Source organism: Castor canadensis, chromosome 10 (genome assembly GCF_047511655.1).
Source record: "Castor canadensis chromosome 10, mCasCan1.hap1v2, whole genome shotgun sequence".
NCBI classification, from domain to species: domain Eukaryota; kingdom Metazoa; phylum Chordata; class Mammalia; order Rodentia; family Castoridae; genus Castor; species Castor canadensis.
This window is the reverse complement of record NC_133395.1, coordinates 59,334,810-59,360,701: the sequence shown is the minus strand read 5'-3', so window position 1 is coordinate 59,360,701 and position 25,892 is coordinate 59,334,810. Positions and strand designations below refer to the sequence as shown.

General features: G+C 33.8%; 1 protein-coding gene across 8 annotated transcripts in view; it reads left to right on the top strand.

Annotated features, from left to right (window-relative positions):
* Positions 1–25,892, top strand: part of Zc3h13 (zinc finger CCCH-type containing 13) — a 72,613-nt gene that overhangs the window by 24,930 nt on the left and 21,791 nt on the right. For all 8 annotated transcript variants that reach the window (XM_074043364.1, XM_074043365.1, XM_074043366.1 and 5 more), the window contains 6 exons: positions 274–382; positions 7,692–7,831; positions 8,742–8,899; positions 15,071–15,268; positions 19,186–19,496; positions 22,327–22,782. In XM_074043364.1, coding sequence (XP_073899465.1) covers positions 274–382; positions 7,692–7,831; positions 8,742–8,899; positions 15,071–15,268; positions 19,186–19,496; positions 22,327–22,782 — 1,372 coding nt within the window. The remainder of the gene's footprint in view (positions 1–273; positions 383–7,691; positions 7,832–8,741; positions 8,900–15,070; positions 15,269–19,185; positions 19,497–22,326; positions 22,783–25,892) is intronic.

Sequence of the window (25,892 nt, the reverse complement as noted above, 5' to 3'; positions counted from 1 at the left end):
AGATTTTTTAAATGAATTAATATATCCTTTGGTATGTAGGAAAATGGCTGTTATTTTAGTGTATACATCTTAGAGCAGTTATTTTTGAGAGTATTGTGAATGGATTGGCACTTTTTATTGAACCTGTCAGTTCTACTTGTGAATAAATGACTATTTAAAAATGGACTCTGATGAAACAAAGAGCTGAATGAAATTAAAATGTCATGTGTTCCAATAATTGCCTCATATAGTCTTAAAAATACGGTAATTTGTATATATGTATGTACTTTTTAGAAAGAATCTTCGAGAGGGAGACACAGGGACAAGGAAGACATAAAAATCACTAAGGAAAGAACTCCAGAAAGTGAAGAAGAAAATGTAGAATGGGAAACTAATAGAGATGGTGAGTTTAAAAACATTGCTGACCTAATCAGCTCTTGACTGTTCACTATGTAGACCTTCCTGGCTTTAAGGAACTGTTCAGCTGTTAGCTCCCTATTGTTTCAAAATTATGTTGACCCGTTTCCAAGTTATAAAGCAGACATTAGCAAACAGTTGCAGTACAAGGGCAGGAAGGTTGGTTTTTGCTACATATTTCAGCTTCCCCATTGTTCCTTTCCCTCTATTTTTGTGATTTGAGATTTTATTACATGTGTAAATTTAAAATTCATTAACTCAAGTTAAAACTGAATCTAACCTTATGTTGTCTTATATAAAATATTTAAAATGAGATTTTAAAGTCTTAAATACCTTGGGAAAATTATTTCCAAGAAATTGTTGACTTTCATTTTTAAGAATAAATCAACGTCAGATGATAATCGAGTCCTGGGGTTTATTTGTGAAAATCAGCAAAGTCATTATTTTCCACACCATAAATGTTCTCTCTTCTCCATCCCTTTGATGTTTGGGAAGGTGAACACTGACCTCATACAACCAAATATAGAGAAAGGGAACTCAACATTTGTTGAATGCATTGAATATGTTGGACATTTTAATTAATTTATATTCTCATTCAATAGCTTTGTTATTCTATTATAGATGACAAAACTGCAGGGCTTAAGAATTTCAGTTAACTTTTTTGGTGAAGAGCTAAAAACTTAGATCAGAGGTTAGGAAACTACAGCATATGGACTGTCAACCTGTCTTTGTAAATATACTTTCATTGGAATACAGCTGTGCCCATTTAGTTACATGCTGCTTTTAAGGCTGAGTTGAAACATTGTGACAGAACCAAGAACTTGCATTCCTGAAGTATTATATTTTAGAAGGAATTCTGAAGACATAGATTAATGCTTGAAAAGATCCTGCTGTATCTCTAGTAGTTGGATTAGTACTTACTAAAGAAATCTATTCTATCTTTGGATAGTGTTAATCTGTTAAAAAGTTGTTGCTAAGAAAAAGTAAGAAAGTTCCTTATTATGGTTATTAATATTGAGATTTTATAATCTAATCTAATACCAGTTCTACAAAATAGCAGTAAAATTAGTTGTAATATTCCATTGAAGTATTTATTTCCCTCTTATTCTATGTATGAACCTTCTTCCTAGTGTATAAAGTTCACATATTTGTATTTTAAATCTGATTTCCTCCTACCTCACCAATTTTATTCATTTATTACATGTTCTCTTTAACATCCCATTTCTCCCAATATAACTTTTAGCTACCATTTTGCTTATCCCCCTTTAATAGCTAAATTCTCTATAGAGTTTCTTATACCTTCCTATCTCTGCCTTTTCACCTGATACTTTGTTATATAGGCTTTTGATCAGCCTCTCAACTAAGGTTGTTTTTCAAGGTCACTAATAACCTCCTCTTTGCTGAATAAATGGAGATGTACTTGTCTCTATTACATATGACCTTTCTGCAGCATTTGACAAATCTCAGAGCTCCTGACTTGAAAATCACTCCTTCCCTTGACTTCTACCTGTCACTCTTCAATTTGCTGTATTCTTGTTTAAGCCCTTCAGTCTTATACAGAGGCTCCTTGTAGTCCATCCCTTAACTGTTGATTTCTGAGGCTTTGCACTTGACTTTCTTAAATCTAAAGTGATTTTATTCCAAGAGCATTTTATATGGATACCTCTTTTTTTTTTTTTAAATTTTGGTGTTACTGGAGTTTGAACTTAGGGCCTCATATTTGCTAGGCAGGTGCTCTGCCTCTTATGAAGAAACACCCAACAACTATGCTTAACCAGGAAAAGAATTATGAGGAAGGGGCAGTGTTTTATGTTTTCCCGGTCATTTTTATGTCCAGTTTAATGGTAGAGCTAGATTTTCATACCCACTTCTGCATCCAATCTGTTAAAAATATCACATCTTCTAGAACACTCTACTACATACTCATGAGAGAATTAGTAAACCAAACAAATAGTATACTTTTGATCTTATGGAACTCCTGAAATTGTCCAAGGGAAACCCCAGGAATCTCCAGGCTACTCTTTGAGAACCACGTGTATAGGAACAAATTCAAAGACTTTTGGTTGTTCTCTGTTTGCCTAGCCATCCTCTTTTTTCAGTCTTAATTTTTTCTTGCACATGAAATCATACTCCCAGAGCCTCATTAACTTCCACACTAATGACTCCAGTGACTCTGAAATCTGGAGCTCTCAGTTGAGCTCCAGGTTGAAAGATTGAGCACTCAGCAACTGAATCTCAGTATTTCCATCTGAGTTCCATATGTTAAGATCACTTCTTTCTTTACTGGGGACATGGCTCAAGTGGTGGAGCACTTGCCTAGCAAGCACCAGGCTCTGAGTTCAATCCCCAGTGCAAAAAAACCCCATAAAGCTCTAATTTCCTATTAGGTTTCCAACAAGACTGTCACTTCTGACACTAGTTTTTCCCTTCCACCTGGCAATTTACAGTTCTGACATTTCTGCTACAGAATGTATTTATTTATTTATTTTTGTGATACTGAGGTTTGAACTCAGGACCTATACCTTGAGCCACTCCAACAACCCTTTTTTTGTGATGGGTATTTTCGAGATAGGGTCTCGTGAACCATTTGCCCACGCTGGCTTTGAACTGCAATCCTCCTGATCTCTGCCTCCTGAGTGCTAGAATTACAGGCGTGAGCCTCTGGCTGTTGGCTTGAATGTCTTTTAAAACCATCTTTCGTTTCTCTCAATTTACTGCTAATGTTGTATTTTTTAAGATATTTGTTTATTGCCTATGAATATATTTTACTAAAACAACTTAATCCTGTCCCTTGTGTCTCCTCATTCATTTTCACTCTAAGGACAGAATAATCTTAAAAAATAATTTTTTTAACTAAAGTGTATGAGGTTCATGTAACTGGAATCTACAACATATTCACTTATTCCTGCCTAGCTTCTTTAGCTAAATGTATGTCTGTAAGGTTCACTCATATACCTTACTACGCCTCATTGCAATTCATTAACTCTTGTTGCTATGTAGTATTTCATTGCATGGATATACTGTAATTTATCCATTATGCTGATGAACATTTCAGCAATTTTCAGTTTGGGGCTGTTATGAACAAGGTACTGTTACTGTTCTTAACTACATTTTTTGGTGACCATACCCTTTTGTCTTGAGCTTACGCTTCATAGTGAGTTGCTGAGCTTTGGAGTATGTGTGATGGTCTTTAGTAGTTAATCTCAAATCAAAAATGGTGTGCCAATGACTCATGGTATTTTTTGCCATTTTCATTTTAGCCATTGGAGAAGTATATAGTGTTATTTTACTATGGTTTTTATTTTAATTTATTTATTTTTTGGTGTTATGGATTAAATCTAGGTCCTTACAAATGCTAGGCAAACACAGTTATTACTGAGCTGTATTGCCAGCGTTAATATGATTTTAGTTTGCACTTTTCTTAATGATTTGAAAACTTTTTCACATGTCCATTGACCATTGTACAGCCTGTTCTGTAAACTTTTGTCTATTCTTTGCTATCTTTTGTTTCTTGTTGATTATAATAATTTTTTTTACATGTTCTCAATGCTAGATTTTTTTTTAATGAAATACATGCATTGCATGTGTCTTCTTCTCTATGACTTTTGCTTTAATCTTTCAAAAGAGTAAATTGGTTCATTTCATTCCCCTATTTAAAATTTTTTAAACATACCATTTCAGTACAAAAAAATATATGAAAATATTTTGGTAATCTTGGAGGCAAGCTCATCCTCTTGAAGTTTAAAACCCAAAGGCCACAGAAAATTTGATTACATGTGAACTAGAAATTTCTATATAACTAAATGTAAAAATTAAAGATAGGTGATAGATTAAAAGAAAATATTTGACATGAGTAACACTTACAGCATTAATAAAAACTGTATAGACTATAATGGGGTCCCATAAGATATACATGAAGATGACAGTCCAGTTAAACATTAAGCCACCAAAAAAAAAGAAAAGAAAAACACCGAAAAGGTAAATCACAAGAAATAGAAATGGCCAATAAATGCTCTCCTTACTACAGGGAAAGGCTGATAAAAACAAAACTAGAATTTTCTGCCCATCAATTTGGCAAAAAATGAAGACTGCTAATGTTATCAAGTGGGAGTTTATATTGCTCACGTTGTTTGGGGGTGCAGTTTGCCGTAGTAAAAATAGAAGTTATATTCTTCTTAAACTGAATTTAAGAAATTTGCCATAAAGAAGTATTTGTACTTGTGAACCAAAGTAGATATCAGAATGTTCATTAAAGTCCTGTTTATAGTAGTAAAATATTGAAAACTAACTATATGTCTGTCAAAAGGAAACTGACCAAGTAAGTTGTGGGATGTTCATTCTTATGGAATGCTTTGCAGATGGAAAAATGAAGGCAACTGAGCTGTATTAAGACATGGAGGGATCTTGTTTATAGGGCAGTGTTTGTTCTTTTGATTCCATTTGTGTGTGTGTGTGTGTGTGTGTGTGTGTGTGTGTGTGTGTGTGTGTTGTGTGTATCTGAGACAGGGTCTTGCTGTGTAGCCCAGGCTGGCCTCAAACTCACTGTGTAACCCAGGTCAAACTTGCTTTGTAACCCAGACTGGACTCCATCTCGTAATCCTGCCTGAGCCTCCTGGGTGTTGGGATTATATATGTGCACCGCCACACCTGGCAGTTCATTTCTTTAATGAGAAAATGTAAAGGTTTATTTTTATGCATCATTAAACTGTTAACAGTGTTACCATTGCAGTAAGGATGGTAGTTGAAGGAATATAAAGGGAACTTGTTTATTTTCATGCAATAAATTACTAGAAGTAAAGTTGTTAGATTAAAAGTTTGAATGTTCTTAAGGATTGTACCTATAGTAACAAATTGTTTTACAGGATGGATGTACTATTTTACATTGCTACCACCAGAGAGTGAGCAGGTCCTTTATCTGAACCCTCACAAACAATACTATAATTAGGAAAAAATAACTCAATAATACTTGAAAAAGGCATATTTATGTATTATTTGCTTTTTTCTGTTTTTGTGAATTTATTGTGTTATTTACTTGTTCTGTTCATTAGTAAGAGTTTTTTACATATAAAGAATGTCATTTTCTTAATGTGTTGCATGTATTTTTCTGTTATATATTTAAAATATTTTCTGCTTTGTTAAATATGCCATTCTAATCATATTTAATATATTTCCAGTTACTTAGGATCATTTTATGAATCAATTTTTGTAATGTAATTGTGCTAACCTCAAACTATGAGATGTATGAGACATTGTAGACTCTTTTTTTGAGTTCCATCCTATACTTTGTGTTTTCTGTTTTGTTCCTTTTCTTATATTCTAGGAAAACATTTGAATTTTGGCTATAATATTTATATTATATATGGATATATAGAGTACTCTTTGACTGAAGACTCAAATGTCTCACCCTTGATTGGGTGGTTGGAAATTGAGTACTTAAAGCCATTTTCTCATTTCTTATATGGTCTGTATTGATGAAATTTCCAGATAGTGGTTTTTACATGGCTAAGGCATTCATAATACTTTCAAAAACACTCTCATTCTCCTCAATTAATTACTGTTTACTTTCTGGATATTTAATGATAGAAGTTAAGAATGTTCTCGAGCCAATTAATTGGCTCCTTATGTGCAGCATATCAATGGAGTACAAAATACTAACTAGAGATAACTATAATTAATTTATTAAATTCAGTATCTGCAATCATTTTATGTAGAAAAACTATATGACCTTAAAAATTTAGTAATTGCTTTCTGTCTGAAAAATGTGATTTAGTCTTTTATAATTCACTGAGATATCATCATATTCCCAACATAAAATGAGTAATCAAGTTTGGTCACATACATGATGAATACATAGCTACACCCTAAGTCCCCAAGCATGAATGAGTAATTGCATTCTAATGCATTGGAACTATACATGACAATGACATCTGTTGCCTGTGTTTAAGCAGTCAAGTTAAAGTACTCTTTAGTGGTTTTTAGTTCCTTTTTTTTTTCTTTTATTATTCATATGTGCATACAAGGCTTGGTTCATTTCTCCCCCCTGCCCCCACTCCCTCCCTTACCACCCACTCCGTCCCCTCCCTCTCTCCCCCACCCCCTCAATACCCAGCAGAAACTTCCTCTTATTTCTTTACCTCAGGTTAAGAAATGATCTAAAGGATTAAAAATTAGCTTGAGAAAGTACCTAATTCAGCTTGTGGTCAGTGAAACCTTCACCGTCATGGATTAGGATAGGAGTCATTGAATTTCTTCCTTCAGGCTTCTTGGCATTTATGGCACATGAGGGTGTGGGATGCTCCTGATAGTAGCCATTGAAAACTGCTACCTGCTGTAATAAAAGACCTTCACACCATTCTTCTTTCTCCTTTATTTTTGACTGTACTGGTTTCTAACTTTGGGCTTTACTCTTGCTAGGCTCTACCACTTGAGCCATATGCCCAGTCCTTTTTTGCTTCAGGTATTTTTCAGGGAGGGTCTTAAGGTTTTTGTCTGGGGCTGAACTTCAATCCTCCTACCTATGCCTACTGTGCAGCTGGGATCACAGGCATGCACCACCATGCCTAGCTTGTTGGTTGAGATGAAATCGTTCTAATTTTTGCCCAGGCTGTAAATAGTCTTTATCTCCACCTCCTAAGTAGCTGGGATTACAGATGTGTACTACCACATCAGCTTTCCTTTTTCTTTTTTCCTTTAAAACCAACCTTTATATCTCTTTCATCAGAAAAGATTTGATGCATCAGATCTATTGAGATGGATAATTCTTATCTAAGGAAATAGTCAACTAAAATAAAATTGTTAAAAATCCTTTAAGTTAGCATATGTGCATTCTAACACTAATGTATACACTAGCATTAAAATTAATTTAGCTATAAATCAGTTGTCTCACACATAAAAATGACAAGTTACAGAAGTAATGTTGCACCTAATATAACTTTGCTCAGTGCTGAAGATTGAAGCCAGGGCTTTCTTCATGCTAGGCAATCACTGTACCACTGAGCTAATTGTAACTTTTAAATTCATGTTAACAGAAGACCCAATCCTCAGACAACCCCAAATCACTTTCAGAAAACCCAGAACCCTTAAAAGTATATGCTTTTCATAAAGAAATCAATCAATCACGTGATTTTAGTTCTTTATTTAGACACTATTTATTACTCTTATTCTTCTGTTTTAGAAGAATGTTATTCTAATGAAAGAACCTCCATTTAAATTTGTGTAAGATTAATTTTTAAAAGCTGTAACTTTATATAGATAATTGCGATACTTTGACAAATAATGGAATTTTTCTTTTAAAGATTCTGACAATGGTGATATTAATTATGACTATGTTCATGAGTTATCATTGGAAATGAAGCGTCAGAAGATACAGAGGGAATTAATGAAGCTGGAGCAAGAAAACATGGAGAAGAGAGAAGAAATCATCATTAAAAAGGAGGTATCCTATTTATTGCAATACATGCTGGTAATTAATATCAACATGGATATTGATCACAGAAATCAGCTGCTTGCTGCATCTTAAATTATATGAGAATACTGATACATTGATCAACTCACTGCATATTAACTACTCCATTTCTGTTAATCATTTAATCTTTACATTAATCTATTAGATAATAGGAAATATTTTTTGATGTTGAACAAAATTGAAACTCTGTTGCCTAGAATTACAAGCTAATATAAAATGGGATTTGAGTCTGCATGTCTGTTTTAGGCACATGCTGTTTCTAAAATGCCTTGTTCACTTTTCTAAAGTACAGAAATAAAATTCATTTGAAAATAACTTATGATACTTCTTTTCTTTTTGCAATACTAGGGTTGGAACTCAGGGACTTGCACTTGCTAGGCAGGCACTTTTATCACTTGAGCCAACCCCCAGCCCTTTTTGCTTTAGTTATTTTTTCCAATATAGGGTCTTGCGTTTATGCTCAGGAAGATCTGGACCAGATCCTTCTATTTATGCTTCCCACATAGCTGGATTGCCAGCTTTTATTGGTTGAGAATGGGGTCTCACTAATTTTTTTGCTTGGGATGTCCTTGAACCTGATCCTCCCAGTCTCTGCCTCCTGAGTAACTAGGATTATAGGTGTGAGCCACCACAAATGGCAATACATGATTTTTCTGAGGAGTTTAATTTGTGTTCTTGATACTGGTGTATGTTAGAGCAGTTTATTATCTTAGGCTAAACACATGGTTTCAGGAGTTAGAATAATATCAATAAATGGTAAATTGTAGTAGTACTTAATTTTTAATCTGATAGGTTTTTTTAAAAATGATTTTAAGATGTATGCTTTGTTGTATAGTTAGTGGATAAGTTTCTGAATTAATTCCCTGAATTCTTTTGAAAGGTTTCACCAGAAGTGGTTAGATCAAAATTGTCTCCATCACCTTCTCTAAGAAAGTCTAGCAAATCTCCAAAGCGAAAATCAAGCCCCAAGTCATCTTCAGCTAGCAAGAAAGATAGGAAGACATCTGCAGTATCGTCTCCTTTGTTGGACCAGCAGAGGTCAGTAAGGTGATAGTGCCAGAAAGCAGTATCTTTTTTGAAAGGTAACTAAAAGGAATTACTTAGTGGGTTATAGGTGGGTACATTTAGTACATTTGCTACTTAGAGTAAACTTTTTTAACTTATTTTAAAAGTAAAAGAAAATTGTACAGAACAATGAAACAAATATGTCACATTCTTATATGCTTCAGAGCTTTCTACTTTTTAAGAAAAAAAGCATAATATGTACATTTCTTATCCTCTACTATTAGTTTGGTGTTTATGGGCATGCAGGTTTATATATTCACTAATATATATTATTTTGCGTATTATAGTATTGCTTTCATCCATGTAATGCAAATATATCATGTGACTTTCCTTGTCCAACTTATTTCACTTAAGTTTTATATTTATCTATTTTGATACATGTAGTCTTAGCGCATTCATTTTGAATACATATTCATTTGTTTTTCTGTTAAACATTTGTTTTCAGGTTTTAGGTATTAGAAAGTATGTACAGTAAACATTTTTGTTATCTCTGTGCATGATGAAGAGATTAGATTTTTTAAGATATGCATCTAGCAGATGGGTATATTATTTAGAATTATTGTAGTAGCCAGCTGAAGAAATAAAAATAGAAATGAGTAACATAATTACATCAGTGACTAAGAATAAGGCAGCAGACATATTTCTGGTTTTCTTTTAATGACAATATTGGGGATTGAATTTAGGACCTCATGCTTGGTAGGCAGACATTCCTCTTGAGATACTCCACCAACTCTTCTGGTGTTAGTTATTTTTGAGATAGGGTCTTGCTTTATGCCTGGACTGGTCTGTACCATGATACTCCTGTTTGTGCTTTCTTGCTCAGTTGGGATGACAGGGATGTGCTACCATGCCCAGGCATTGGTTGAGATGGAGTCTCATGAACTTTTTGCCTGGGCTGGCCTTGAACAGTGATCCTCCTGATCTCCACTTCTCACCTAACTAGATTACATTCTTGAGCCACCAAGTCTGGCTGCAGCAGACATGTTTTTTCATGTATTATCACTCTACTATTTAAATTTTATTTTGAGTAAAGAGTATATACTGATTTTACTTTTTTAATAACTAAAAACCTGCCTAATATTTGATCACTTGACAAATACTGTCTGTCTCAATTTATAATGAGGCTTATATTTGTCTCCTTTCTTTTATTTTGTAGAGACACTCACTGTAAATCAGACTCCAGTTACTTTTTGCCTAGATTATTATATCATTTAACTGTATGTGCATTATATAGTGTCAGCCCTGCCCAGACATACATGTTTTCAATCAACTCCTCAACCCATTCATTTTACAGATGCTGTTAGAGAAATCTTAAAAGAACAAGTTGATCAACTTATTATACCATTGAAAAACTCAGTGGCCATTCTATAGAATGAAATTGAGATTCCTTAAAAAGACATTCATACTTTGATCTTTTCTGTCTTGTCACTATTTCTATTATCCCTCCTACCTGCAGTTTTCTATCCTCAATCTTTTGATCTCTAGCTTAAATTCTAAATTTTCCATTAAGTTTTCCCATTTCTCCTTATTGAACATAATTTCTGTTCCCTTTGTGTACTTATCAAATTTTGTTTATGCCTTTCTGTTCTTAATTGCCTTTTGCATTATATTTTAGCTATGATATGTATGTTTTACAACCTCTATTAAATTTAAGCCTCTTGAAAATTGGGATCTTGATGGTTCATTGTTCTGTGTTCCCACAGTGCATACTTTGCATAGAGCTTTGCATTGTAATAAGGCATTCAGTAAGGGTAACTTGATCCTCAATTTTGTTCCTGGGATTGAGTAAATATTTCAAAGGGATGTGGATGAAGTAGAACCATAGAGTGATGCAGTCCATCCCACTTTCTCTTTTTCCTTTTGACTAACCAACTATATAACTTTTCCTCAATTACATTCACTTCTCTAATAAATTGCATGCCAGACATATCCTTCCTTCAATTTGTCATTCACAAAATCTTTGAAATTTAATCTTTTTACAGAATATTTTAATTACTATTTAGATGAAGGATTAATTTATCTGTTTTTTATATTATCTCTTTTAGCACTTGGTTAGAGGCTCATCCTTTGATAAATATTTGTCTCATTGACTTAATTTCTATATCTCCTATATTCCAATATGTTTTTGACTTTAATGTTCACTTTACGTTAACGATAGAGCATAAGGTCCTGGGAAACAGTACATTAAAAATACAAAGAAAACACTGAGTTACGTATAGTGTTTCTTTATGCAGTTTACATTGCCTGGAGTATGTCAGATAATCTGCTTTTAATTTTTTTGCCATCCAGCAATGAAAAAAGCTATAAAACTATAAACTGCTTGAAAATGTATTAAAAACAAGTAAGGATTAGAATTTCAGTTAAAATTCAGTGGTATTTCAAACAATACTAGTAAGTTAAATGGGATACCTGGCAGGTGAACAAACTTCTTGGTCTTACTAGGTTATCATTCTGAGTGGACAAAAATAATTACTGACAAATTAAGCCTAATACTTCTCCCTGAAAGCAGGCATTTTTCTTTAACATTCTAAGAGCTAGTATGATGGTAAGATTTATTCAGAGATGTGAGGTACAATGTGATTTAAAATAATGAATATTTTATCTATTCTGTCCATCTGCAGTTTTAATCTTATTTTTTATTAGGTAAATTTTTCTTGATACTTCTTTGCACAGAAAATTAGGAAATCTGTCAAAAGCTGTTTAAAAGAAGTAGTTTAGAGAGAAGAATCTAAAAATGATAAAAGTAGACAAGTAGACTCTGCCAAAAATAGGAAGTGGATTCAATACTACTAAAAGAATTGACTTAAAAAGATGTCAGACAGTTTTGTTGATTTCACAATGCAACATTCTCCTTCCTTCCTCTGGAAAATGATGCAGTATAACATAATTGTGTTTTCCAAACACATATATTACTAGAGGTAATGTGAAAAAGTCTCTCTTTAGTAAGTCTATTAGGATAATCCTGGTTATAATAACAGCTAAATTCCAAAATGTCAGTGGTGTAACATAACAAGTTTACTTCTTATTCAAGTGAAATCAAAATGGGTATTTCTAATTAATAGCTGTTGTCCTATACATGGAAATTCAGTGACCCAGGTGCTTTCTGACTACATGACTCTTATTTTCTTGAACTTTCAAGGAAACCAAAGAGTGGAATATATGAGGAAAAAAATTAATTGAATATTGCATTCATTTAGCTCCGTACTTTGTAATTGCATGGTCTATACCTTCCTTAGAGAATCAGGACTAGATGTACCATATATCATTTTTGCTCACGTTTCTTTGGCCAGATCTTGGTCCCTTGGCCACCTCTAATTTCAAAAACGTATAGTCAGTATGGTTCAGCACAGTGCCTAGGAGAAAAGATTGATAAACATCAGTTAGTTTCTGTGACAGGCACTAATATGAAAATACAGTTTCTGCAAGAATTCGTCTATCATTCTTATCTTTGAATTTTTAATACAGGTGCCAAGTATTTAGTTTCTATCTTTAAAGTGGGCAAATATTTGAAGATAAGAATATTTATTACTAATCTGTTAGATGCATAAGAAGTCTGAGTCATCTCATAAATATGCAGTGAAATTTGTGGCTAGTATGCTTTTATTCATAGAAGGCAAGGATGAAAATAGATCTGGTCATTATATTTTAGTAATTTCTTAAGCAAGTTCTTAAGTGATAATAAGAAATAGGGATAAGGACCAAGAGAGCTAAATTTTTTGAATGCTAACCATGAGTCAGATGCTTTTATCCTTTTAAAATCTTACCACTAATTTTAAAGACTAAATTGCTATCTTTATGTCTGAGGAAACTTGAGACTAGAAGACTCAAGATAATAGGAAACAAGTTCTAGGATTTAGGCTTATGTCCTCCCTTACAAATGTCAATAGATAATAAAACGAATTGATACTAGAAAGTCACCAGATGTATGAAAACAAAGAGCCACTTAAAAACCCAGTACCAGTCTGAATACTCAGAATAGATGTCTTACACAGAAGTGTTGATACAGAAAACAGGACCAAATTTAATTATTAAAATAATTCATAATTTGGTACACTTGAGGGAGTATTGCATTGACAAGTTGAGTTACTGATTTGGGAGAAAAATTTGATTAGAACATTTTGGGGGAAAAAAGGTTTTCAAACTGAAAATAAAAGAATAATGAGATTGCCAAATTTAGAATTAGTAGGGTGGTTGCTAGTTAAAAGAAAAATTATTGAGTTTGAACACAAGTTTAAGATATTGGAAAGTAAAATGAGAAAGGAATGACATGAGAGGTCTAGGAATTGGAGTAAGAGTATAATAACTCGAAGAGATTTTGGCTGTACAAAGCAGTGATGAAAAAAACAATGAAATTGAGGAAATTCAGAGTGCAACAGTCCATTGAGTGCTGGCTAAGACTGAAAAAAAAAAACTTGGATTTGGAAAATTTTTTTTATACCTCCCAAGGATTAATATTTTATAGGTGTTCCAACAGAAAAGCCAGTTCACCTGAAAAGAAAAAAAATTGAATGTTTGGACTTCACATCTGTGGCTTTAAATGCTATAAATATAACTATTTAGAGAGCTTTTACAAAAAAAGAATTTTGATAGGAAAATGCTATGCAGTAAACTGTTGTTCAAGCCAGTTTTAGATGCATAAGGGATCAAAGTTATACCACTTATATAAAATTGAAGTGCCTAATGAAAGATAGTCTGTACCCAAAAATCAATTATAAGTTGATTAAAGACTTAAATGTGAAAAGTAAAATTCTATAACTTTAGGCCATATTTGTGATTTAAGAATTGAGAATTGAAAACTACCTGAAAAACTTACGAGTATGAAATTTATTGAAGAAGTTATAGGGCATCTACTTAAGGAAATCCTGTATAATCTGTAACAGGAAATCCTATATAATCTGTTGAAGTGATTACCTAATTCTAGTTTTTGTTATAGAAAAATGCCCATGTGCCCCCAGCCAGAAAACAAAAATGCAGTGTGTATATGTAAGAGAGCGATTAACAGTTGTTTCCAATGATGAGAAAATAGGTTAACTCTCTAAATGTGATTTGCAAATATTTTCTCCCATGCTGTAGGTTGCCTTTTCACTACAGACTGTATCCTTTGACACACAAATTTTTTTTCTTCATTTTTCTTTTATTATTCATATGTGCATACAAGGCTTGGTTCATTTCTCCCCCCTGCCCCCACCCCCTCCCTTACCACCCACTCCGCCCCCTCCCTCTCCCCCCCCTCAATACCCAGCAGAAACTATTTTGCCCTTATCTCTAATTTTGTTGTAGAGAGAGTATAAGCAATAATAGGAAGGAACAAGGGTTTTTGCTGGTTGAGATAAGGATAGCTATACAGGGCATTGACTCACATTGATTTCCTGTGCGTGGGTGTTACCTTCTAGGTTAATTCTTTTTGATCTAACCTTTTCTCTAGTACCTGTTCCCCTTTTCCTATTGGCCTCAGTTGCTTTAAGGTATCTGCTTTAGTTTCTCTGCGTTAAGGGCAACAAATGCTAGCTAATTTTTTAGGTGTCTTACCTATCCTCACCCCTCCCTTGTGTGCTCTCGCTTTTATCATGACACACAAAATTTTTTATGTTTGATATAGTCCCCATTTTCTATTTTGCCTTTGTATGCCTTAGTTGTCATAGCTAAGAAACCGTGGCCAAATCTAATGTTAAAAAGCTTTTCCTCCCTATTTTCTTCTAGGAGTTTTTTAGGTTTATGTTTAGGTCTTTAATCCAGATTGAGTTAATTTTACATATGGCACAAGAGACAGTCCAGCTTCATTTTTTTGTGTGTGAATATCCAATTTTATGTGAGTAAATAAGAGAAAGAAAGAGGCATGGGAAAGTGTGGAAGAATATCAAATGTTAACAAGTTATTTTTAGGTAATAGAATTATAGGTGATTTTTACTTCATCTACTTTTCTATTTGAGCTTTAAAATGCACTAAAGCAATTATTTTGTTTAATAATAGAGTTAATAAAATAAGTAGCAAGTAATTCTTTGCTTTCTGTAAGGTCCTCCCTGCCAGTATTACTTACTAGTATATAACATAGTAACTGGAAAGAATGGTGCTATTTTTTTTTTAAATCCATTTGATATTCCAAAAATATTTGAATCTTTAATGATAGCTTTTTCTTTCCTTCAGGAATTCAAAAGGCAACCAAAGTAAAAAGAAAGGGCCACGTACTCCCAGTCCACCCCCTCCTATACTAGAAGATATTGCTCTGGGGAAAAAATACAAAGAAAAGTATAAAGTGAAAGATAGGATAGAAGAAAAACCAAGAGATGGAAAGGAAAGAGGACGGGACTTTGAAAGGCAAAGAGAAAAAAGAGACAAGCCAAGGTAAGTAGGATTGCATGTTTTATTTAAACAATATTACTTTTTTATAGAATATAGAGTATTTATTGTGCAGATGCTTTAGGCATTAGTATAATGGGATTTTTGTTTTATTTTCAACTGTAAATATTATGTTTAGTAGTTCTCATAATGACTTGTGGGTAATTTAGTAAACATTAACTTAAAAATACCACCATCTTAACCTTTTTTAAATGTACAATTCAGAAGTATTCAGTAAATGATTTAGTAAATTATGAAACAGAACTCTAGAACTTTTGTTTTTTGGGTTTTTTTTGCAGTTGTTACAAGTAACTTTTATTTATATTATTTTATTGTTTTTGCATTTACTTACATGTGTATACATTATTTGGGCCACTTCCCTCTGACCCCACCCTTCAGGCAGAACCTGTTCCGCCCTCTTGCCATTTTGCAAATCTGAAACTGTACTCATCAAACAATAACTTTCCTCTTTTTCCCCTTCTAGCCATTGGTAACCATCATTGTACATATGTTTCTGTCAATTTGAATTTGACAGTTTTCAGTACCTCATATAAGTAGAATCTTACAGTATTTGACTTTTTCTGACTGACTTCTCTTAGCTTAATATCTTAGGGCTCATCTTATAACATGACAGAAATTCTTTTGTTTTTTTTTAAGGCTGAATAGTATTTCATGTGGCACAAACCGTAATTGTTTATTCATTCAGGTGTTAATGGACATTTGTGTTGCTTATACCCTTTAGCTGCTAGAATAGTACTGCTATAACATGGGCATACAAGTCTATCTTCAAGACTCTACTTTCAGTTGCTGTGGATAGATACCCAGAAGTAGGATTGCTAGGTTACATGATAGTTGTATTTTAAGTTTTTGAGGAATTTCCATACTATTTTCCATGGCAATTACACCATTTTACAATCCCACCAATAGTATACAATAAATTCTGCGTGATCAAGGTATGTGATCCTTTTAATGTGCTGTTGAAATAAGTTTACTAGTATTTTGTTGAGGATTTTTGCATGAGTTTTCAATAGGGTTATTTTCCAGATTCACAAGATTTATGAAATGCTTATAGATTTGATAAGAAACATATCCCTTGCTTCTTTTTGAATTGTTTCCAAATTTGTTCTTTCATGAAATTAGTATTTGTTTAGGGAAATTATAATTCTTCAGAGGGATCTCAGTCTCTTCTTTTTGAGTTACTGTGTAATGAAAAATGGACAAGCCATGAATTTATACAAACAAGACATTTTAACTGGCTCTGCCAATAGAACACCCTGAACTAACAAGTTACTTCTTCTCTCAAAGCCTCTTTCTTCAGCTATAGAATGTGCATTAATATTACCTGTTTGGATTCAGGTCAGGATTAGATGAGGTAATGCTTTTAAATTCTAAGGTAAAATGCTTTAAAAACACATACTTTTTACGTTAGAATAGCAGTAATTTCAGATTAACTAACCTTATATTCTAGAATTGGTTGGTTTCTTATCTGCTATTCTAAGGAGAAGTACTTTAGTTATTTCTGTTACAGTCTATAGCCAAAGTGCTAATAATTTTGATCAGATTTCACCATAGTTTCATTGCTTTGAGTCACACCTTTTACACATGCAGAATGGGCAAAGGTCCAGGTCCAGTTAGACTCTTGATCTATAATTTGACCCATCTTGTCTTAATCATCAGGTATTCTCTTTTCACTATTAAACTTTTAAAATAATGCTAACAGAAAAAATATAAAGATACTTAAATTAAGACAACAACTTTCTGAAATTGAAAGGATGTATAAGAAGAAAATACACTTAAAATGATAACACTATTACTTGATAACACATTAGTTTTCTATCCTTAAATATGTTAGTTTGATTATCTTAAGCTTGAACTAAAGTTCTTTCTTTCATGCTATAGGCAACAAATTTGAATTGAAATGTGATTGGCCTATAATGTGTTTTTTAAAGATGTTCTAAATAAATTATTTTGGATTTAGCATTCTCAGAACTAATCACCAAAGACTTACAGATATTCTTGAACCAATTTTAAGTATACCCCAAAGATAAACTTAAAGAGATACTCTTCATTTTATTAACTTAGATATTTCTAAATTGACTAACACTTTATGAAATTTACCAGACGATAGTGATTTTCTTGTTTAGTGGGGTGCATTTGAAATGGTGTTGATCATAAGCAGTTTTCTAAATTTAGGTAAGACTTATTATGTGTTTCCACTTGTATTTGTGAATAAACAAATTTCTGTTTGGAGTCAATTAAATTTGAGTGGCTATGACTTATTTTTATTGGAAAGGACTAGCAATTTTTATGAAAAGCATATGCTTCAGTGGAATCACAGATAACTGGATGTTCAGATGAATGTTTTATTTTTTAGTCAACTATTACCCATAAGATATTTTTGTTTATTTGCCTAAATACTTCTTAATACATTGGATCATGTTCCTGACTTTACTAACATATATTTTATAGATTTAAACCTTTTATTAATGAAAGATCTATACAGGGATCATTTATAAACAACATAGCGGAGTAGCAGGGGTAATTTTGCCTTCTAGGGAACATCTGGCAATGTCTGAAGTAATTTGTATTGTCACAAATCAGGATGGAAGGGCTGCTACTGGTCTAGTGAGCATTGGCCAGCGATGCAGATAAACATTGTACAATGTACAGAACCTCCTTTCCCCCCGCAAAGAATTGCCCAATATAAAACATCAGTAGTACAAAGGTTTAGAAATCCTGGTTTAGAATTAGTAATGATTTTGTCACGATTGCAGATGGTTTTTAAAAAATTATAAGCAGTGAAGTAATTCCAGAATACTTTGACTAGAATGTCAGAACTTTTTCTGAATAAGCATCTAATCCCCCAAAATTATTCCTTTGAGCAATATTTTTGTTTGGGTGTCTGATGTCTCGAATGTTCTTTTTAAAATACTGGTACTTTTTAGTTATATGTGCTCCATCTCTCAGATACAGATTATGGCATGATTCATGTGTATTCCTCTGTAGCATTGAGAGATGATTTGAAGGGACTGGAGGCCTTAATTAAAGAGGAATTATATACTGAGTCTCAGTTTGTCTTGCCTACTAATAAAGGCAGATTATTTAAGGTAAAAGAGCAGATGCTTTGTTTCTTTTCCTTAGGCAGCACAGACTTTGCTTGCCTTACCTGGCATAGTTTTCCCCTTTAGTTAGCAGTATGGAGTTTGAACTAAGGGCCTCATGCTTGCTAGGTAGGTGACTGACACTTGAGACATGCCCCCAGCCATTTTAGCTGTAATTATTTTTTGAATGAGGTCTCACTTTTTGGCCAAGAGCTGGCCTTGGACTGTGATCCACTCACGTGGATCATGTGGTCCCATGTGGATGGGACCACAGGCACTTAATACCATACCCAGAGAGTCTCATTAGCTTTTTTGCCTGGAGTGTCTGTCCTTGAACCATGATCCTCTTGATTTCTGCCCCCCAAGTAGCTAGGATTGGTAGCTGAGATTGCAGGTGTGAGCGACCACACCAAGCCCATAGCAGCTTCCTTTTTCCCACAGCCTTGAATTTAAAAGCATTCTCACAGCTACTTCCTATCTAGATCTTATTAGTGTGTTTTCTTTGTAGATGGTTGTGGGTTTTCCCCCATCAGATATTTTGAGTTAATGCCATGCTTTAAGTTAGGATACACACTTTTTGCTCAAGGAGAATGTTGCTCGGAAAAGATAGTGTGCCTTGACACCAAAACTTGTGAGAAAGGCACTATATATTTCTTCAAGAGCTGTCACTTCCACTTGACTTACAAATGAGTCACATCTTTAAAAAAGCAACTTACTTGTAATATTATAGCATTGTGAGTTAAAATTTTGTTTTTGAAGATTTTCCTTTGCCTAGAATTGAAGGCTCTTGAGCACATTTTTCACTGTTGTTTTCCCTCATAGATCTACTTCCCCAGCAGGACAGCATCATTCCCCTATATCTTCTAGACATCACTCATCGTCCTCACAGTCAGGATCGTCTATTCAAAGACATTCTCCTTCTCCTCGTCGGAAAAGAACTCCTTCACCATCTTACCAGCGGACGTTAACTCCATCTTTACGACGTTCTGCTTCTCCTTATCCTTCACATTGTTTGTCTTCTCCTCAGAGAAAGCAAAGCCCTCCAAGACACCGCTCTCCAATGCGAGAGAAAGGGAGGCACGATCATGAACGGACTTCACAGCCACATGATCGGCGTCAGGAAAGGCGGGAAGGTACGCAGCCTCGCGGGTTCTTTTCCTTAGGTTGTATGCATTAAAATTATAATAAGGGATGGAGGAGGACTGTGCTATGTAAGTTTTCTGGTTCATGCAGACCAGGGAAATTGGAGATGCTTAAAGAGGCACAGGAATGTAAAGTATTGAGTATGCACAAGTGAGCATTTGCAGGTGTGCAAGGTTAGCACCTTTTTTAAGATGTTTCTTCAGTACAGTTGACCATCTGATTGTTGAAGAGTATCCCTTTCAGTTAGCTAATGTCTTTTAAAACCAAGGAGGTGGTTCTGGGTGTATGCTCAGTGGTGGAATGCTTGTCTAGCTTTTATGAGGCCCTGACTTTGATTCCCATCATCAGAAAAAATTTTAAAAATTAAAAAAAAAATCCAAGGAGACAAAGGGGGAAAAAGCAGCAAATTGGAGCAGAGTTAGAAGCATTAGAAGTGTGGAAGTGTTTTGATAAAGGGGTGATGACTGGGGAAACTTTGAGACTGCCAGTGTAACCAAGTCAGTGTAACCAAGTCAATGAATTTCTAGGTGTAAATCATAATGAAGAAGGGACAAATTTCTGCTGATACAGTAGAGCTGTTGTTTAGCATGTGGGAAGCCCTGCATTCTGTCCCCAGCATTGCACAGAAAGAGCTAAACAAAGATTCTCCTTTCTAGATCCATGAGAATTAAGTTAATGTTAGACATGATCCTCCTCATTCAAGCTAAGATGATGCACAGCCCAGTAGTTCTCATCGTCCTATACTTCTTGTCCTTGTTTATTTAATTGTTAAGTTTTTTTATTGTTCTTGTTGTTTTTTGGGAACGGGTCTTCCTTTGTAGTGCAGGCTGACCTAAAACTCACAATCCTTTCTCAGTCTCCCTAGTGTTAGGATTACACACAGGTATGTGCCACCATTCCTGGGCTGAGGTGTTTTGTTTTCATTTTCATTTTTTATTGCAGTTCTGGGGGTTGATCTCAGTGCCTTGCATTTGCCAGGCAGGCATTCTACCACTTGAGTCACTCCTCCAGCCCGTGAGTTGGCTTTTGAACTTAGTGAGTACTCAGGAAATAACTTGCTTACTTGCAGCAACATTTCTTTTACTATGACTTTTAAATGCCTCTCTGTGAGTATAGCATTATACGCACAGAGAATGATGAAACTTAGTTTTTCTCCTCCTATCAACAATGCCAGCAATATTTAATCAAATTCTTTTATTCATGAAAACGGCTGATTTATACATAGGATCCAGAAAAAGCACCTAGTTGATAGACTTATTCCTTGTGTACAAGATTTTTGAACCAGATCAGCTCAGCCGTGTATATGGAACATTGTTTATGTTAGTTTTGGGAGCACTTGATGGAACTTCAGCACAATGTTTATAGAACATTGATAAAATGGGAAAATTATTAATTTTAAGAAGATATTTAACAACTATAGTTGACCAAGAATATAGTACATATTCAATGACTACTTATTGAATGAAAATTCTTTATTACTATTAAACATCCTAATGAAAGGAAGATAATATGCAGTCAAGTCTCATACTTTTTTTTGATAAGAAGAGCTTGTGTTACAGCAAGTATGTAAAGTGGATTTTTCTTTAAGAGAAATGTTACAGGTGTTTATTTCTCTCTATTTAAATGTTCTTTACTGAAATAAGGATGGTTGCATTAGAAGGATGAGTAGGTGGGTAAAGAATAGAATACAATACTTAAATGTATTTGTAAAGACAATGGGTGTGCATCATGAAAAAGGATCTGGAACAAGTGAACTTGTTTTAAGTGACATTTGGTCTTGGTGGAGGAATAGAAGTCACAGTGGTGCACAGAAAGGGATAGAGCCTTGCCTTTGCTTCTGTCCTTAAGCAGATCTAGTGTCTGGGCAAAGGCCTTAGCAAGGGAGATAGGTTATTGATGTGAGTCTACGGGCATTACAGATACTAAATATTTGAGTCCTCGAGAAAGTCTATGCACCTAGCCACCAGGGGCAAGAGAAAATGAGGTAAATTTACAATGTTTTGGGCATAAGGCTGCTACTAAAATAGCCTCAGATTAGGATAATTCCAGGATATAAGAGCACCTGTTAAAGGGGTGGGATTATTTAGAATTATCATTAATTTTTTTGGTGATACAACAGATTTGTGTTATAATCAATCTATGCCTTTTCTAGGCTTATCTAAATAGTAGATTCTAGTCTTTGCAAATTCCGTGGAAATATGAGGTGACTAAATCATCTAAGCCTCAGGCCTCTATTTCGTTATATATAAAATGACAAGGTTGATTTATGTAATCAATGAGTTCTAATTTTAAAAAATGAAATTATTTGATTATTAGAGACTATTACACATGAGCATGATACCATTAAGAAGCTCCAGAAGGGGGAATAACAGAATTTCACAGTATTTCTTTGCCAGCCAGCCTGCTAGCTACCAGCTACTCTCAAGTGCTTAAATACGTTTAAGTGGTTATATGTATTCTAGTGTAGCGTAATATTTCATAAAAGTGTGTGCCACCAGATCTAAAAGTGGTGTCTAAAAAGTCATCAATGATACAAATAAATGGTCCATTTGTTTGTTTCAGTTTATCTAAGTATGGATAAAGTTCATATTAATGTTTATCCAATTAAAAACAAAGTTATTAAATGTTAACAAAATTGCCTTTTGAATTTCAGCATATACATGGTTTTAATTTTATTATTTGCCCATGTTTTCTTTTTCTGTAAAGAACCTGAATTACTATTGTAATTTTACAGGCTCTATAAACTCTATGTCAAATATATTGTTTAGTTTCCTGAAACTTTGTAAAAAGAATTACAGTTGACTTCCAATTGTGTTGCAGAGACTAGAGGAAAAAGGGATAGAGAAAAAGACACAAGAGAAGAACGAGAATATGAACAGGATCAGAGTTCTTCTAGAGACCACAGAGAAGACAGAGAACCTCGAGATGGTCGAGACCGGAGAGACACTAGAGACCGCAGGGAACTAAGAGATTCCAGAGACATCCGGGAGTCTAGGGAGATGAGGGATTATAGCAGAGACACAAAAGAGAGCCGCGATCCCAGAGATTCTCGGTCAACTCGTGACTCCCATGACTACAGGGATCGTGAAAGTCGCGACACTCATCGAAAGGAAGATGCATACCAGGAAGAATCCCGGAGTTACAGCAGAAATCACTTGAGAGAAGAAAGTTCTCGTTCTGAAATAAGGAATGACTCCAGAAATGAGTCTCGAAGTGAAATTAGGAACGACCGGATGGGCAGAAGTAGGGGCAGAGGTCCAGAGATACCTGAAAAGGGTAAGGTTTTTGACTGGTCAAGAGTGAACTGTATCTTGTATGTTCACATAGAAAGTGTTAAAACTCCTAAGATTTCTTTTTGAAATGCAGTATTTCTAACATTCATTGTTATCATTTTGTCAAAGTAATTTTCAATCAGTTGAATTTGTGATTTTTTTTCTACATATTCTGTATTGGAATTACTAATTTAAGTAGCAAAATGCAAGTAAGGCCCTTGATTGGATTTATAGACTCCCTGGTCAGATTATATACAATCATCCTGATTAATGTGGAATACTAAGAAAATTACTAGCAAGCAAAATAGTAGAATCACATGAAGGTAATTTCTAATAAACTGGTCTTTATGTGATAAAAGGATCATTCAAAAGAGTTTAAATAGTAAATTTTCAAACTCAGTGATGTCAAAAATGACGGATTTTTGTATTCTTCGGTATTTGTACTTGCTTCAAACCATCACATATCAGAATCTTGAGCCATTTTTCTTTTGCAAAAAAGCATTTACCATCGCCCAACTGACTAGTATATAGTTAACGAGTTGTACATTAGTGGATGTTTAATTTTTCTAATTTTTTTCAGACAGTGGTTTATTGAAAATAACTGTGTCAGTAAAGAGAGTCTTTCAAATCATTGTATTTTCTAATGCTTATTGCTGGTTCATGGAAATGGTAATCAGTATTTATATATTAATCTTACATTAAAATGATGTTATTGTATTTTCCTAATAGCTCTAATTTTCTTAACAAATATATGGGAACAGACAGATTTGGCTCTTTGTTTCTGATTATTATTTATTTTCTGTTGTTAAGAATAACTTGTTGGGCACCTCCAGGAATAGTGTTGAATATAAATGCAATAAGCTTCTTTGCTTTGATTCAAATTTTAAAGGATTATTGTTAGTTTTTTTTTTTTTAGAATTAGCCTTGCATTTCTCTTGGAATTTTGTCATTTTTAAAGTTCTAGAATAAGTAAATTAAAGTTTAATTTTGAATTAAGCATTTATTTCTTTAAATGTGATTGGCATTACCATCATTGGTACAATGGTAAGTGTTTAGCAACTGACTCTTCAGAAAAATGTCTTGATTTTTTTTTACCTGTTGCCAGTTCGCATGGTATAAATAACTCCTACCATAAGTGCAATTTGAGCTACTAACATAATGTTGCTGAATGTGGAGCAGGGAAGAATTACTCACAGCTATTTCTGGCATGCCAGTATGAACCAGTTCTAGCAAACCACTGCAGTTTTCTTTTTTTAACTTTGTCCTTCTTTGGGTTGGACTTCAGTTATACTAGCCATAGAAAATATATTGCTTCTTTATTCTCTTCAGAACAGTTTACATAGGATTAGTTATATGGTCTAGGAAAGTTTGGTAACATTTGTCTGATGGTTAGAGTTTTTACTGCCAAACGAGTTTCTCTAATAGTTAAAGTTTGTGTAGATTTTCTGACTGTTCTTGAAGCAGTTCTGGTAAATTTTTTTTTCCAGGAAATTTAGTTTCAAATTTTTGATAAAAAGTTATTTCTAAATTTCTTTTTTAGATCTCTCTTATATATGTACTTGTATTTATTCCCTAATTTTTTCCTTGATTAATCCTGCCAAAGGCTCATTTTGAATCTTTTCAAAGAACTAATTTATTTATGTTCTTTTGTGTCTCTTTTGTTCTGTTTCATTAATTTCTGTTGTTATATTTTACTCTTGTGAAATATGTAGTATTTCTATTAGTATCCATTGTAAGCACTTCATAAATTCTAATATGATTTCTTCTTTATTCCATGAGTTTTGTAGAAATTGGATTTTAGATTTCCAATCAGATTTTTTATAAATATCCTCACATTTTAGTTGTTGTTGGATAATATGCCATTTGAAGCCAGTTCTTTGATATGTGTATTTGTTAAATTTTATTTTGTGGTTACTCAGTTTTAAGTGTTGTGCATTGCTTGTATTTTTAATAGTTCAATGCGAAGTGTGTTTCTAACATCAAGTTTGTTAACATTTTCAAATCTCCATCTAATTTTTCTAATGTCTGCTTATTTTAGCATTATAGAGGTGAATTAAGCCTTACATTATCATTGTGAAATTTGTGGATTTGTCATTTTCTTTATAGTTTGATCAGTTTTTCAATGGATTATTTTAAGACTTTGCTGTTAAATGTATTCACCTTATGTGTATAAGGTGAATTACTCCCTTGTCATTGTAGGATGACTCTTATCCCTGACAGTGCTTTTTGCCTTGAAAGTTATTTTGCTGACAACTCTCTTGGTTAATATGTGTTTGATACATCTTTTCCCATTCTTTCAACCTTTCTGTATTCCTCTGTTTTAAATGTAACTCTAAGCAACGTACGGCTATTAGACCTTTGTTGACTCTCCCATCGTATCCTCCGTGATTCTTAACTTTCCTTTCAAGTTTTTCATTGTTTTAAACTTTGTTTTGCCTTCTGGGTCTTAAACTCAGACTTTTCTTACCACTTTTCACTGCATCTAATCTCATGTCTAAACTTTTCATTCTTAGATGTTATATTTAGCCCTTTTTTTGTCTTTAAAGTGTCTTAAATTTTTCTTCCTGATCTTTAAAACATTCTTTGCAGATAGATATTTAGATATTAAAATACCCTGTTAAATTATTTAGAATTGTCATCTAATTATTTTAGAGCTGAAAACCTGTTTTAAGTAAATTCTATGTGGTGGTGTGTTTTAATATTGGAGAAGTGCCACCTGATTGTTGCTTTGGATGAGGTGGTTTTTCATGAGTTCTTTTAGATTTGGAGTAAACTCATTTTCATCAGGGTTGCTCCATGGTAAATTCTGTGAGGTCGAAGGCAGAACCTTCCAGAGTTTTTGGCTTTGTTTTTGCCAGATCTTCATTGATTATCACAGCCTCAGTGCTACTTCCTCTGTTCTCCTCACTAAAATGTAAATTCTTTTAAGATTTGTTTTGAATCAGGGATTCACAGAAGATTGCAAAGCAATATACAGGGAAGTTCTATACTCTGGCTTCCCTGATATTAACATCTTACACAACTCTGGTACAGTAACAAAACCAAGAAATTATCATTGATACAATCTATAGAGCCTATTCAGATTGCACTAGTTATGTATGCACTTGTGTGTGT